Raw genomic sequence first — 14,847 nt, 5'->3', positions numbered from 1 at the left:
CCTGGCGTCGAAAAGATGACAATGTCAACGCCAGGCGGGCCTCGTCAGGGAGATTGTTCCACAGTCGGGGGGCCACCACAGAGAAGGCCCTCTCTCTTGTCGCCACCCTCCAAGCTTCCCTCGGAGTAGGCACCTGGAGGAGGACTTTAGATGTTGAACGAAGTGTTCGGGTAGGTTCATGTCGGGAGGGGCGTTCCGTCAGGTATTGTGGTCCCAAGCCGTGTAAGGCTTTATAGGTTAAAAAACCAGCACCTTGCATTGCGCTCAGAATCATACAGGCAGCCAATGCAATGGGTCTTATATGCAATTGAATTACTGAGACCGTGTAGTCAGGAACAACAATTCAGACCACAAAAGAGAACCGATATGACACATTTCCCCACCAGTCTGCAAACACAACGGGGGATAATTACCGAAGAAAGATGTCTCAACAGCAACCTCATTTACACCACAAGTAAAGGCCTCTGGTGAGCAAGTGGAAAAGCGACTCAGATTGTCGCTAGTCAGGCCTGGGCAGGGCTTCCCCGATAGAATAGGGCGGCCGACCAGTCCTGGAAGTTACTGGCCAAGGAAGTGCGGAGGTTTTTGAAGCCTGTGTGGTTGTGTAAGGCTGTTTTTGCTACACTTCCCCTTACGGCATTTTAACTTTGTACGACCTTTGTACCGCTCACCCGAGAGACGTGATACCTGCATCCCGTAGGTGGGGAAAGCGGAGGCCTCCATGCAATATGGAACCAAGCGGCGGTCTAGTGGTGAATTGGGAAGTATAGGCGCTCACAGTCCCCAGATCCACTTAGAGACATTACATTAAGCAATATATGAATACTGCTAAGAAAGGAAGTAAGGCAGGTGGCTACCAGGAGCAGGGCCTTCTCTGCTGTGGCACCCCGGCTGTGGAATGCGCTCCCTAAGGAGGTTCGCCTGGCACCTACACTATATTCTCTCAGCATTTTAACAGTCTATAAATTTAATTTTAACTTTGCTGTTTTAAATTTGTATTTTAAATGTGTATTTCTGCACTGTTGATGATTTTATCCTGGCTGTGCTTTTATATTGTATTTTATATCATGTTTTTATACTGTTGTTGTTGTTGTTATTATTATTATTATTATTTATTTATTTATTTATTTATTTATATAGCACCATCAATGCACATGGTGCTGTACAGAGTAAAACAGTAAATAGCAAGGCCCTGCCGCATAGGCTTACATTCTAATAAAGTCATAGTAAAGCAATAAGGAGGGGAAGAGAATGGAAACAGGCACTGGGCAGGGTAAACAGGCACAGGGTAGGGTAAAACTAACAGTATAACAGTATAATTAACAGTCTAAAGTCTGAGCAACATCAAGTTTTAAAAGCTTTAGGAAAAAGAAAAGTTTCGTTTTATACTGTTCGTTTTATATTTGAATGGTTTTAATTTTTGTGAACTGCCCAGGGAGCTTCGGCTTTTGGGCGGTATAGAAATGCAGTAAATAAATAAATATGACTAATAAATGTCTGTTCCCAACAGAAGAGTCCAAAAATCCAGACGGCTGTGTGGATCCACATCGACAAACCAGTACTGGGAGTTTTCATCTGCTGGAAGTTGGTCTTTTGTAAAGCTAGTGGGGTCTGGATTGCCTGTTTCCAACCGAGGCACTCCCAAAATAGTTTGCATTTCAAAATATTGTTGCCCAGAAAAATTCACTCCCCGCAGCTACTGTGAGCATGGCAGCGAATCAATCTCAGAGAGAACAGGGAAGTTGGGTGGAGGACCCTAACTAAGAAATGCTGATGGTTCTTCTCACTATAGTACTGGAACTGAGGTTATTTCGAGAAGCGTTTACCCAAAGGCATTCACCTCCTCCTCTCCTCTTCTTCTGGTTCCTCCTGGCTCCTCCTGAGTTTTGTCAACTCTGCAAAACCCTTTACAGTCTGCTATTTTCATTCTGCCAATGTCTGATCAAGGCAGCATCTCCTCGCTACGTGGCAAATACCGCCCCGGCCCAGCACCCGTGCCTTTTTATATGAACTGCAAGCATCCGCATAAGATGCCCCACAGATTCATGGGCGCCACGGCCTCCCTCCTGGCAGGCACAAGGAGGCCTTTGTGAGGACGGCAGCATGAGAAGCAAGCGGACTTGACCCGCCATGGGACACAGAGGCGATGAGTGGGGCGGTCTCTGGAAGCCCCACTGAAATGACGTGGGAGTTGCATAAGAAGACGCACATCACACAGGGCCGGAGTGGTGAATTTTGAAGTGCAGGCACTCCTCATTACAGTCTCCACCTGTGGAGGCTGGTGGCTCCAATGTCAGTGGGGCGATGAATCCACTCTGGGTTTCAGTCAGAACGCTAAAGCAGCCAGCCAAGGTGCAAAGCAAAGCACATTCAATAGCTCTTTTAGAGTTCTGACTGGTTCTGCCTGAAACCTGGAGTGGATTCACTGCGCCGCAGACATTGGAGCCACCAGCCTCCACTGGTGTCCATAGGCACGCACACACACACACACACACACACACACACACACACACACTGCAAACGCAGGAGGCATATGAAGAAACCAGTTCTAGAGGTTTTCATCTCCTCGGGAAGCAGGCCTTTTGTAAAGCGAATTGGTCTCAATAAGTCACCATCACTCCTCAAAATCCTGGACATCACAACAGGAAATCATATGTTCTAGTTAGGAAAGTTTGGTTTCCTACAGCTATTGTGAGAAAGGCAGCTAAGCCCAGAAGGAACAAGAAATTGTGAAGGTCATGTGTATGTGTGCACCTGGATGACGTTGGCATTCCGGCGAATGAAAAGGTGCTGGTCTTTGCCTTTGCCAGTGAGACATTTTTCTCCCTCTCTCATAATACTAGAACCCAACGGGGTCATCCCATGCAGCTGATGGGTGGGAGATTCGGGACAGATAAAAGGAAGTATTTCTTCACGCAGCACATAGTTAAATTATGGAATTCACTGCCACAAGATGAAGTGATGGCCACTGATTTGGATGGCTTTAAAAGGGGTTTGGATCAATTCCTGGACGAGAAGGCTAGCCATGGCTACTAGCCCTGATGGTTGTGTGCTATCTCCAGTATTTGAGGCAGTGAGCTTGTGTGCACCAGCAGCTGGGGAACATGGGCGGGAGAGTGCTGTTTCACCATGTCCTGCTTGATTGGACACTGTGTGGACAGAGTGCTGGACTAGATGGACCCTTGGTCTGATCCAGTAGGTCACACCACAAGATTTATGATGCTATCTGCAAAACTGGGACTACTATCTCTTTTTATGGATGCTAAATAAGAGATTAAAAAAACACCTCTTGACTTTATTTCCTGGACAGCAGCCAGGTTGTTCATAGCTGCTAACTGGAAATCAGCAAATGAACTTTCTCTTATCACACGGAAACAGAAAATGTGGAACCTTGTACTAACGGAGAAACTCACCAAACGTACCCAGGTACAAAGAGGCCAAGTAGGAATTGTCACTTTTTATGGAATACGGTATATATGGCTTGAATTTACTAATATTGAAAGAATACACCACAACCTCTTAAGACACACGGAACTCTATGGCGTGGATCTGTTAGGTGGACGAGTGATCGCGTTATCAGATAATCTGTACCAAGTAGAGAGCCCGAGTAATCAGAAAGTAAAGAAATTGACTCATGTGTGGTGCATTTGGGTTTGTTACTGTTCATTGTTATCTGGAAAAATTCGATTAAAAAAAATGAGAGGAATACCGATTTGAGTAATGTTTCTCTTCTGGAGACCTATTCTGGAAAACCACAGTAATAACATCAGGTCAATGCATGGAGAGTTGCAAAATATTATAGTAAATCACAAGATTGATTGCACAATTTGGCATCTAGTTCAGGACTGGGCATGGCTGTTAGCAACTGCCTGTGTCTCATTTCCTTCCTTCTTAAACAGGGTTGTTGTAGGTATTTTCCCCCTGCTAAAGCTAAAAGGGATACAACAGACAGAAATTCAACTGGTTTGGCCATGGCAGCTAAATGCAAACCCCAGGTTTATGTTTCCAGATGGAGAGCTCCTAGGTCTGGCCCTATTGGGGGCTTCTCTAAACAAGTGATTTATTGCACAATTGTGGCTGGCCAGGACTTCTGTTGAAACTTCTGTCATGAAAAAAAAAACACTTTTGAAGAAGTAGGAAAGGAAAGGAACCTCTCGTGCAAGCACTGAGTCATTACTGACTCTTGGGGGGACGCCCGCTTTCGCTGACGTTTTCTTGGCAGGCCTTATAGCGGGGTGGTTTGCTGTTGCCTTCCCCGGCCGTGATTCCCTTTCCCCCAGCTAACTGGGTACTCATTTTACCAATCTCAGGAGGATGGAAGGCTGAGTCGACCCGAGCCGGCTGCCTGAAACCAGCTTCCGCTGGGATCGAACTCAGGCCGTGGGGAGAGTTTCAGCTGCAGAAACTGCTGCTTTACCGCTCTGCGCCACATGAAAAAAAAAGCAGGATCTTCTACCACTAGATGGCGCTGTCTCAATGGAAGTGAACAGAGCACACTTAGAGGGGTAGTATTCAATTCCAACTACATGGTCACCCCTCTCCATCTGTGTAATGTAGCCCATAACAATAGTGCTAAAAAAACAGGAAGCACAAATGCCCCGGGTAAGCAACACAATTTTCCCTTAATGTAAAGACGCCCTTTCTCCTTTTCTGTGGTATGAAAGAAGCAGTGGGAAAACACAGGAGGGCAATGAGTAGGAATGGCTGGGAATTTTGTTTCAGTACAGTTTTGTTAAGAATTTGCCCAAAGTTCTCCATATCTGAGACAAAAAGAACTTGAGATTTTTTTTATTTTTTTAGATCAAATGCAGGAGAAACTGAAATGAACAGATTTGTCCATCCAGGACCAAGGCTTTGGAGGACACGTTCCCGGAAGTCCAGGAATGCATCCTCCAGACCCCCAGGGCTGATATCAGCCTTTTCCTGGGCCGGCACAATTGCACCAGCCCAGGAAAAGGCTAGATCAGTGCTGGGGTGGTGGTGGCGGCCTGGAGGATGTGTTCCTGGAATTCCAGGAACTTGTTGTTCTAGGCCCTTCCAGCGCCAATCTCTGCCTTCTCCTTGGCCGGCGCAATCGCATCGGCCAAGGAGAAGGCCAGATCAGTGCTGGGGCTGGGGGCTGGAGGACGCGTTCCAGGAAGTCCGGGAACTCATCCTCCAGGCCTTTTCCCCAGTAAATTGGGGCCCAGTCCTGGTTGCCCCGGAAATCCCCATTTTTCCGGAGGTCTCCGGGGTTTTCCAGGTCATCTGGTCACCCTATTTGAAAGCTTACCTCTTCAAAGTCTGGGTCTGTTTCCCTGCATATTCAACCATCTTAGAGCTGAATTAGGGCTGCCGTCTCTCTCTCTCTCTCTCTCTCTCTCTTTCTCTCTCTCTCTTTTTTTACTAGGTCCTCATCATTAACCGCTACATGTCAGGCAGGCACATCACGGTCCTTTCCAGGTTGGGAATACCTGTACCCATTGAAACTGGTTGCTGGGTGAGAATTCCATTTCTCTCTGATTTTTACAAGAATGTGCTAAAATTCTCGATGTTCTTTATGTTCAGGAGGGTCAGAACTTGAGATTTAACAAAACAAAACAAAAAATCTGACTGCAAGAGGAAGTGGAATGGATTCACCCATCCCTATCCATGATGATGACTGGACCTCTGGTAAAATCCTGTGACTAATGCAGGATGATGGGGCCGTAAAAGTCTTGCCTGGAAGCACCCCGTGCCTCTCAATGGCCCTGTTCAGACTAGGGCTGTGCATGGACACACATTTACCCCGAACCGCTTCGTGGCCCGATCCGAAACTTTTGGATTGGGCCAATCCGCTTCGGGTCGATCTGCCCCTCCCCCACTCCGCGGAGCGAGATCCGAAGGGGCGGATCGAGATTTTGCCCCCCCCTTCCCCACTTACCTGCCTCTGTCGCTGTCTTCCTCATCAACAAAGATGAAAAGAGGCAGACTGCTTTTTGCATTCCACGCTATGGTGGACACTGCAGCCTAAAATACAACAGAGCATCTAAAAGTTTAAAACGACAGTAGAAAAGTACAACCCCAAATAAAGCCTAGCAGCGAGATTGAAAATACAATCACAGATTTAAAACAACAGAACTAAAAGGCTAAAATACCCGGGAAAGGAAAAAGGTCTTCGCCTGGTGCCAGGAGGAGCACATTGTAAGCCCCAGGTGAGCTTCTCTGGGAAGCTCATTCTATAACCGGGGTGCCACAGCAGAAAAGACCTTCATGGTAGCCCTCCACCTTACTTCCTCTGGAGATGATTTTAGGGTCTGGGCATGCACATAGATATGGAAGGCGACAGTCCTTCAGTCCATCACATCAGGAGGGCATCAGGTTGGAAGGGGAGGTGGAAACACATGATTGCCCGCTCCTGCTTTAAGTGCCACTTGGGTTAGGGTGACCCTATGAAAAGGAGGACCGGGCTCCTGTATCTTCAACAGTTGCATAAAAAAGGGAATTTCAGCAGGTGGCCTTTGCAGCACCTGGTGAAATGCCCTCTTCGTCACAACAGTTAAAGCTGCAGGAGCCCGGTCCTCCTTTGCATAGGGTCATCCTAACTTTGGGATGCTTTTATTTTTTGGACACAAGGTGGCACTGTCTCTCCTTATCCTCTTTTTCAAAGTTGGAATCAAAGAAAGTGCCTTAGATCAGTGGTTCCCAACTGGGGGGTCTGCAGACCCCAGGGGGGCCACGTAACCCACCCATGGGGTCCGTGGCATCATTCACCTATTAGCTCTGCAAGGTCCGCATTTTAATAAAAGAAAATATGCTGTCTCCCATGCTCCATTTGCTTTGACAGTGACGTCATAGCAACTAGCTTGAGAGGTTACTTCCATGCACCTAATCCTGAAAACCCGTGGAGAAGGAATCCTTTTAAATGTGGTGATGTGCAACTAACAACTCTCTGCGGAAGAGCGAGATGCACTTGTTGACGTGACTTGTGATGGTTCATTGAAATCATTTTTCAAAGGATATAGACTGGACCAATTCTGGGTGAAGGTTTTTTCCTGATTAAAAGAAGTTAGGTGGAAAAGCTTTGAAACATCTCGTTCCCTTTTGTTCCACATCTCTTTGTGAACAAACATTTTTGACATTTTGCTATATGAAGAACAAGCGTAGAAATTGGCTCGATGTCGATCCAAATTTGAGATTAAAAGTAGGAAATACTGAAGGAAGGGACTGTTCGGGACAAAAAGAGGCACGATTTCTCCCATCACATTTAGGTTTAGTAGCTGCTGGACATGTCATTTGTTCAATTGTAAACTAGGCGTTGTAAAATTAAATTTGTCTTTATATTCCTAACTAAAGCATTGTCATTTTTCCGTGGTAATATCACAAATTTTATGGTCTGTTTTTTAGTATACCTAAAATCCTTTGCTTATTAGGGGCTACCTCTTATTTCCTCCAAAGCCATAGAGATAACAAAATTTTCAAAATTTTGGCTTGGCATTTGAAAAACAAGGGGTCTACTGTACTTAGCTAACTGTTTCCTTTTTTAAAAAATGTTTTAAATACAGATCAACCCAGCTGTTTGTAGTTTTGGACTCTCTTTGGGGACCATAGGTGTGCACAGCACATTTCATTAGGGTGTGCAGCCAGGGAGATGTATGTATGTATGAACATTTATTGAATATTCAGTTATTTATTAAATATTCATTTATTTATTAAACACTGTAGACACTGAAGCCCTACTCTGCGTTCGGCTTGCCTGACTGTGGGAGGGCTGTTGCAGGTGGGGGCGGGGTGAGGAGACGCTCCTCAAGACCCAGCATTGGTGGGGCTTTATGGTGACACTGGGAATTTCGTTCCTTCTGCTGGGAGCAATGGCTCTCTCTCGGAAACAGCGGTTCTTCGGTGCGGCGATGGAGCAGCCTGAGGGCTGTTCTTGCTGTGTAATGACCCCCCTCTGGATCCCTACTCAATGGCCCCTTCAATTCAGCACTTATTGCTTGAGACTTTAGGGTGTGCCTGGACACACCTGGCACACCCCTCGCGCACGCCCATGATGGGGAGGTGGGGTTGGGGACTTTTCATGGTGAGCACCTCCACTTCAACATTTACAACTCTTCAAATGTCCTCACTAAAAAGGAAGATTCTGATTTGATTCTTTTCTCAGCATCTCCCACAGCAAAGGGCAATGCAAAGGAAACTCCGGGTTTGGGCCTGTAGGGAACAGGTAAGCGGGTGGAGGATTGCAGCCGAAAGGAAATCCTTCATTTTGCCCATCCATAGATTTTCTTCCTACTCCTTGGATGGCTGTTTTCTGGCTCCTGATGTTTTTCAAGGAAAGAGGATGGAAGGGCCCCGTCTCAAATCCCTTCCTTCCTTCCTTTCGTTCTTTTCAAACTTGCCTTTGGTTTGGCAGAGTTTGTGCTTTAATAATAATAATAATAATAATAATAATAATAATAATAATAATAATAATAATAATAAAATTCTGTATTGACCCATAGCTGAAGCTCTTGTTTAATAATGATGATGGAGTTGATAATAATAATTTCACCCCATAACTGAAGCTCTCCTATTTAATAATAATAGTGATAATAATGATAATAATTTCACCCAATAACTAAAACGCTCTTATCTATATAAATAAAAATGAAAAAGACCGTTCGTTACTGTCGTTATATCTCCGAAAGTTCTTCACCGATTGCTTTGAAATTTTGACACAGCGTTGCGTTCGAATACGCGAGCGTTGTTATGTAACTATGTTCTCTATGGGGTCAAAGGTTTGTCTTAAAATCGAAGAAATAGGCCTCCTCAAAACCAGTCCTGCTGATCATTGTGACATCACCAACCAGTAGGCCAATCCACTGCCTCTGCCTCTGCCTCCTCTCCTATTTGCATGTTCTCTCACAATTGGCTAAGTGAATATAGATGTCACACCTGTGACAATTACACGTTCTGAAGAAAGGTAACTGCCAGGAGTTTCCACTAACCTCCTCACCATAAAAACATCCTTTTTAAAAAACCAAACAGTAGGCCAACCCACTGCCTCTGCCTCCTCTCCTATTTGCATGTTCTCTCCTATTTGCTCTTATAGGTCATAGAAGCAACAATCTTGACAGGACCTTTCAAAGGTGAAGATGTCCTCATTCCTCGCATTCCTATGATTCCAACAGATATGCCATTTCAATTTAAGAGATTGCAATTCCCAATTCGATTGGCGTTTGCAATCACCATCAACAAAGCTCAGGGCCAATCTTTAGAATTGTGCAGTTTAGATCTAAACACAGATTGCTTCTCACATGGACAATTATATGTTGCGTGTTCTAGAGTCGGCAAACCAGACAATCTCTATATCTACACAGACAATGGAACAACTAAAAATATTGTATATCCACAAGCATTGTGAAATTAAACATATTAGAAACATCCGCTTTGTCTTTTCTTTCTTTTCAATTTAACCAGACTGAGCCACAGCAACGCGTGGCAGGGTACAGCTAGTTTAATAATAATAATAGTAATAATAATGTCCCCTAGCTGAAGCTCTCTTATTTAAAGATGAAAACAATAATAATAATAAGAATAATAATGCCCCCTAGCTGCAGCTCTCTTATTTAATAATGATGATGAAGTTGATAATAACAATTTTACCCCATAGCTGAAGCTTTCCTATTTAATAATAATAGTGATAATAATACTATAATAATAATAATAATTTCACCCAATAACTAAAACTCTCTTTATAATAATAATAATAATAATAATAATAATAATAATGACCCCTAGTGGAAGCTCTCTTATTTAATAATTATGATGATAACACAATAATAATAATGCCCCATAGCTGAATCTCTCTTATTTAATACTAATACTAATAATACTATCGACCCCTAGCTGAAGCTCTCCTATTTAATAATGATGATGAAGTTGATAATAATAGTAATTTCACCCCATAGCTGAAGCTCTCCTATTTAATAATAATAGTGATAATAATTAGAATGTAAGCCTATGCGGCAGGGTCTTGCTATTTACTGTTTTACTCTGTACAGCACCATGTACATTGATGGTGCTATATAAATAAATAATAATAATAATAATAATAATAATTTCACCCAATAACTAAAACTCTTATTTAATAATAATGATGATGATAATGATGATAATAATAATAATAATAATAATAATGAATTTCTATATCGGCCCATAGCTGAAGCTCTCTTATTTAATAATAGTGATAATAATACAATAATAATAATGATAATAATTTCACGCAATAACTAAAACCCTCTTATTTAATAATAATAATAATAATAATAATAATGCCTCCTAGCTTAAGCTCTCTTATTTAATGATGATGAAAACACAATAATAATAATAATAATAATAATAATAATAATAATAACGACCCCTAGTGGAAGCTCTCTTATTTAATGATGATGATGATGATGATGAGGGTTGCAGCTGTTCCTCCTCCTCCTCCTCTCCCTGGGTCCAGGGATTCCTCGGGCTGGCAGCTCAGGCCAGCCGAAGGCGTGACTGCCCCGGCTAAGGCACGCGTGTAGGCGCTGCACGTCTGCGCGCGGTGTCGCGTGTCGGAGGAGGCGGCGCCTTGGCTCGGTCCGCGTCCCTCCCCCGGCAGCGGCTCCTCCTCTCCGCCATAAAAGCCCGGCCGGTGCGTGCCGTCGAGCCAGGCGGGCGCTCGCGAAAGAGGCCGGCGGAGGCGGAGGCGAAGGTGCGCTCGCTCGCTCGCTCGCTCGGGCTGCTGCCTGCCTGCCTCTCTTTCCGCCCCGGATCCCCCCGGCCAGATGCTGGTGCAACTGAGGACGGCTTTCCAGCAGGCCGGCAAGATGTCCGAAGGGAGCCTGCCCAAGCTGGAAGCCAACATCCTGGTCATCGGAGCCGAGAAAGTGGGGAAATCCGGTGAGTGGCCGGGGGGCGAGGGAGAGACGCACCTGCCTCGCCAGGTGGGGCCGCCGGAGGCACTGCCCGCCTGCGCAGCGGAGGATGGGGGGCGGCAGGTCCGCCCCGGGTTTCCCTCGGAGTCGGAACCGGACAGAACTCTAAAGGACTTCTGGCCGGTTCCGACGGAAACCTGGAGCTCCTTTAGAATTCTGACCGGTTCTGACGGAAACCTGGAGTGGATCCGGAGCTCCTTTAGAGTTCTGACCAGTTCCAATGGAAACCCGGAGTGGATCCGGAGCACCTTTAGAGTTCTGACCAGTTCCGACGGAAACCTGGAGCTCCTTTAGAGTTCTGACCGGTTCTGACGGAAACCCGAAGTGGATCCGGAGCACCTTTAGAGTTCTGACCGGTTCTGACGGAAACCCGGAGCGGATCCAGAGCTCCTTTAGAGTTCTGACCGGTTCCAATGGAAACCCAGAGCGGATCCGCCACCCCACCGACATCAAAAGCACCTTGGAGAGCTCCTTTAGAGTTCTGACCTGTTCCGATGGAAACCCGGAGCAGATCTGGAACTCCTTTAGAGATCTGACCTGTTCTGACGGAAACCCGGAGCAGATCCGGAGCTCCTTTAGAGTTCTGACCGGTTCCAATGGAAACCCAGAGCGGATCCACTGCTCCATGGACATCAGAGCCACCAGCCTCCACTGCTCCTGCCCTAAACTATTGCATGTCATTTTCAGTGGCAGCTGGTGCCCATCAGGACTGGCGGGGCGGACTCAATGTTGCACTGGGATTGTCGGAGGAGGGCAGGAGAACGTGCCATCAGCCGCCGCCGTGTGCCCTGCATTGGAGCAAGTGGTTGTGGGGCGCATGTGGTGCAGGAGAAGCAGAGGGTCGCGCAAGCCCCCACGCCCCAAATATAGATCTGCCTGGGTGTCATTTATACAGAAATCTTTATTGCTAGCGATGGTTTGAGAAATGTCATCGAAGTGCAGGCAGCTTTACAAAGAACTTTAAAACAGAACTACAGCCTAGGTCTTGAGATTTCAAGGTGCCATTCTAAATTTAAACTGGGGTGATGGGTGGAGAGGAAGGGGGTGCAAGCATTCAGGCCATCTGTGGCTTTATGCCAGCCTCCTCCAACCTGGCACCCTTCAGATGTTTGGGACTACAACACCCATCATTTCCAGCCAGCACTCCTTGCCCAGTTCTTCTGCTGGTTTGAGAGCTGTTCAATTAAGGGTGTTTTTTTCCTACCCTCTGGGTCAAATTGGATGAGAGGGCAGCCAATCCGTGCAGTTAATGTGTGGTGTAGTGTCTAGAGGGTTAGACTGGGAGGCGGGAGATCCGGGTTCTAATCCCCACTCGGCCATGGAAGCTCACTGGGTGACTTTGAGCCAGTCAGAGTCATAGAATCATAGAATAGCAGAGTTGGAAGGGGCCTACAAGGCCATCGAGCCCAACCCCCTGCTCAATGCAGGAATCCACCCTAAAGCATCCCTGACAGATGGTTGTCTAGTCTACCCAGTCTACCTCACAGGGTTGTTGTTGTGAGGATAAAAGTGGAGAGGAGGAGGATTATGTATGCAGCCTTGAGTTCCTTGGAGGAAAAAAGCCGGGATATAAATGCAATATAATAAATAAATAAATAAATAATCTCCCATAATACCAATCCAGCACTATCTGGGGATGATAGAGTGTGTAGTCCAACACATCTGGGTTGGGGAAAGCTGGGTTGATGCCACCTCTGCTCCTAGTAGATAGAAGGATCTGATTATATTGTTGCAACAAGGGTGAGTGTTAGGGTAATCCTTCCCCCTGCCTGAAGTTTACTTCCCCACAGACAGGCTTTGGGAGAAAGTGACCCAAGTGCTTTTTTCCTCCCCCTTTCACCGGATCTGCATTTCATCACCGGGATCTACTGCCACCACCTGTACTTTGACTCTCAGGCCTGGAATGTGCCATGCAGCCATTTTGGGACCATGAGAATGAGTAGCGCAGGTGAGAGGTCTCCTGGACATGTGCAGAGTACCTCTTCCCCACTGCTGATTAACTCACGCTCCGTGCCCTTCAGGAAAGGGCATTTCTAAACTTTCTAATCTTGCTGTTTCCTTCTTTGTTCTAGCTTTGACTGTTCGGTTTCTGACCCGAAGGTTTATTGGCGAATACGGGGATATTGGTAAGTGAGCTCAGAGAATGATTCTTTCATTATTTCCGCTTCAGTTTCTCTCGCTCTTCTTCTTCTTCTTCTTCTTCTCCTCTCAAGTCCTTCCTTCCTAACACATTTTCCCCACCTCCATGTCTCCCCTCCAGAATCAATTTATACCCACAAAGTGATGATTGCTGGCCGAGAGGCATGTTTCAGCATCTGGGACTCCGTCTGCCCACAGGTAAGACGTCGCGTTAGAATTTGGGAAATAACCCAAGGTGAACGCCCAAAAAAGCCACGAAGCAGCTGGCATGTCCAATGCATAGATGTGCACAAGGGGTGTGCCGGCTGTGCCCAGGCACACCCTAATGTCATAGAATCATAGAATAGTAGAGTTGGATGGTGTCTATAAGGCCATCAAGTCCAACCCCCTGCTCAGGGCAGGACAAATCCACCTCCACCTTCAGAGACCAAGCTATGTGGCATAGCTGGTCAGAGAGATGCGTGATGGGTAGAATGGAAAAGCTTTTGGGGAGGCTTAGCCACACGAGGCCTGCTGGATTTCAACACCGCTGCTACGCAACCACGCATCTCTACGGCCAACTATTGCGCATTCATAACCCGGAGGAAAAACAGCTCGATCAGGTTGGGCCTAGTTTGAGTTTGAAAGCCTGGATGTTGATTTCCTAGGTTGCCAAGGCAATCTGAGAGGGCGTTAGGGACGGCCATGTTGCTTATAACGGGTTAACGATGGGTCCCCCCTTGAATCTCTGCAGATGGCCAACCTCCAGGGGTGCATGAATGAGAAACAGCTGCGCTGGGCGGATGGTTTCATCATCGTCTACAGCATCTGCGACCGCGGCAGCTTCCATTTCGCCCGCCAACAGCTCCAGCGGATCCAGCAACTGAAGAGGCGGGGCGGGGCTGGAAAGACGCCCGTTATCCTGGTGGGCAACAAGCGTGACTTGCAACACTGCCGAACCGTCGCCAGCGAGGAAGGCCGACTCCTGGCCCTGTCCACGGACTCCGGCTTTTTCGAAATCTCTACCGCCGAGACTTATCACGGCGCCTTGGTGGTCTTCCACGAACTCCTGGACTTAGTACGGGACTCCCGGCGTTCCACCAAAAAGGCCTCCGTGGGCCTCCGTGGGATTGTACGCAGCATGTCGGCCGTCTTTGGGAGGCGGAGGACCGAATGAGGAGGCCTTGGTGAGGGGAAGTTAGAAGGAAAGATGGAAACTGGAGTACAATGGGAGAGCCGTTCAAGCGATGGCCGTCCAGTTGGATATACGTTCATCCTTCGGGAACGTCAGAAGAAACGACCGCAGAAGGAGGCCGCGGAAGGATTGTACACGAGGTTGGGGCTATGGACGGTTTCCTGTTTACCGCAGAAGACAGTAACTGTGAACAATTGTAAATCCTTTTCTCCTGCCAGCACAATCTTGCATCTCTGGAAATTCACAGATTTGCACCTCCAAAACAGTATTATCAGGGCATAGTGCTACAGATCAGACTTGGGGCTTAATTACACAAGGCTTTTATTGCATGCTTGTGACTGATCACTCACAGAAGTTTGAGAGTCTTTTACACGGCGGCGGCAGTATCCCGTGCTTTTTTAACTTTATCTCGCTTTCAAAAAGATTGGGGAAAACCTGATAATTATTTCCTGTGAAATTCTGGAGTGGCTGTAAAATGAAACCTTTAGAAAGGTATTCCCGAATCAAAGCCCACATACACCCGTGTAAAGGACTCTTATTCCCGCAAAGAATCCGGAAGTAGAAGCCCTGGTAAGGATGTAGAATTTTAGCCTTGTGTGGTGAAACCCTTGGAGTGTGAGAAAAAAA

General features: G+C 46.5%; 1 protein-coding gene across 1 annotated transcript; it reads left to right on the top strand.

Moving 5' to 3' along the window:
* The first annotated feature begins 10,757 nt into the window (after positions 1 to 10,757).
* On the top strand, positions 10,758 to 14,558 carry LOC134412142 (ras-related and estrogen-regulated growth inhibitor-like protein). The gene is made up of 4 exons (XM_063145950.1): positions 10,758 to 10,872; positions 12,980 to 13,033; positions 13,168 to 13,244; positions 13,780 to 14,558. The coding sequence occupies exons 1-4, from the start codon at positions 10,758 to 10,760 to the stop codon at positions 14,200 to 14,202; spliced, it is 669 nt and encodes a 222-aa protein (XP_063002020.1). The 3' UTR covers positions 14,203 to 14,558.
* Positions 14,559 to 14,847: the final 289 nt, after the last annotated feature.

This window comes from Elgaria multicarinata, chromosome 21, assembly GCF_023053635.1.
Source record: "Elgaria multicarinata webbii isolate HBS135686 ecotype San Diego chromosome 21, rElgMul1.1.pri, whole genome shotgun sequence".
Lineage (NCBI taxonomy): Eukaryota > Metazoa > Chordata > Lepidosauria > Squamata > Anguidae > Elgaria > Elgaria multicarinata.
Note: the sequence above shows the minus strand (reverse complement) of the source record. Positions and strands in the feature narration are given on the sequence as shown.

Coding starts and splice junctions, on each gene's coding strand:
- LOC134412142 (XM_063145950.1), top strand. CDS start 10,758: ATGCTGGTGCAACTGAGGACGGCTTTCCAGCAGGCCGGCAAGATGTCC. Junction 10,873..12,979: donor CGAGAAAGTGGGGAAATCCG/GTGAGTGGCCGG, acceptor TCTTTGTTCTAG/CTTTGACTGTTCGGTTTCTG. Junction 13,034..13,167: donor TGGCGAATACGGGGATATTG/GTAAGTGAGCTC, acceptor TCTCCCCTCCAG/AATCAATTTATACCCACAAA.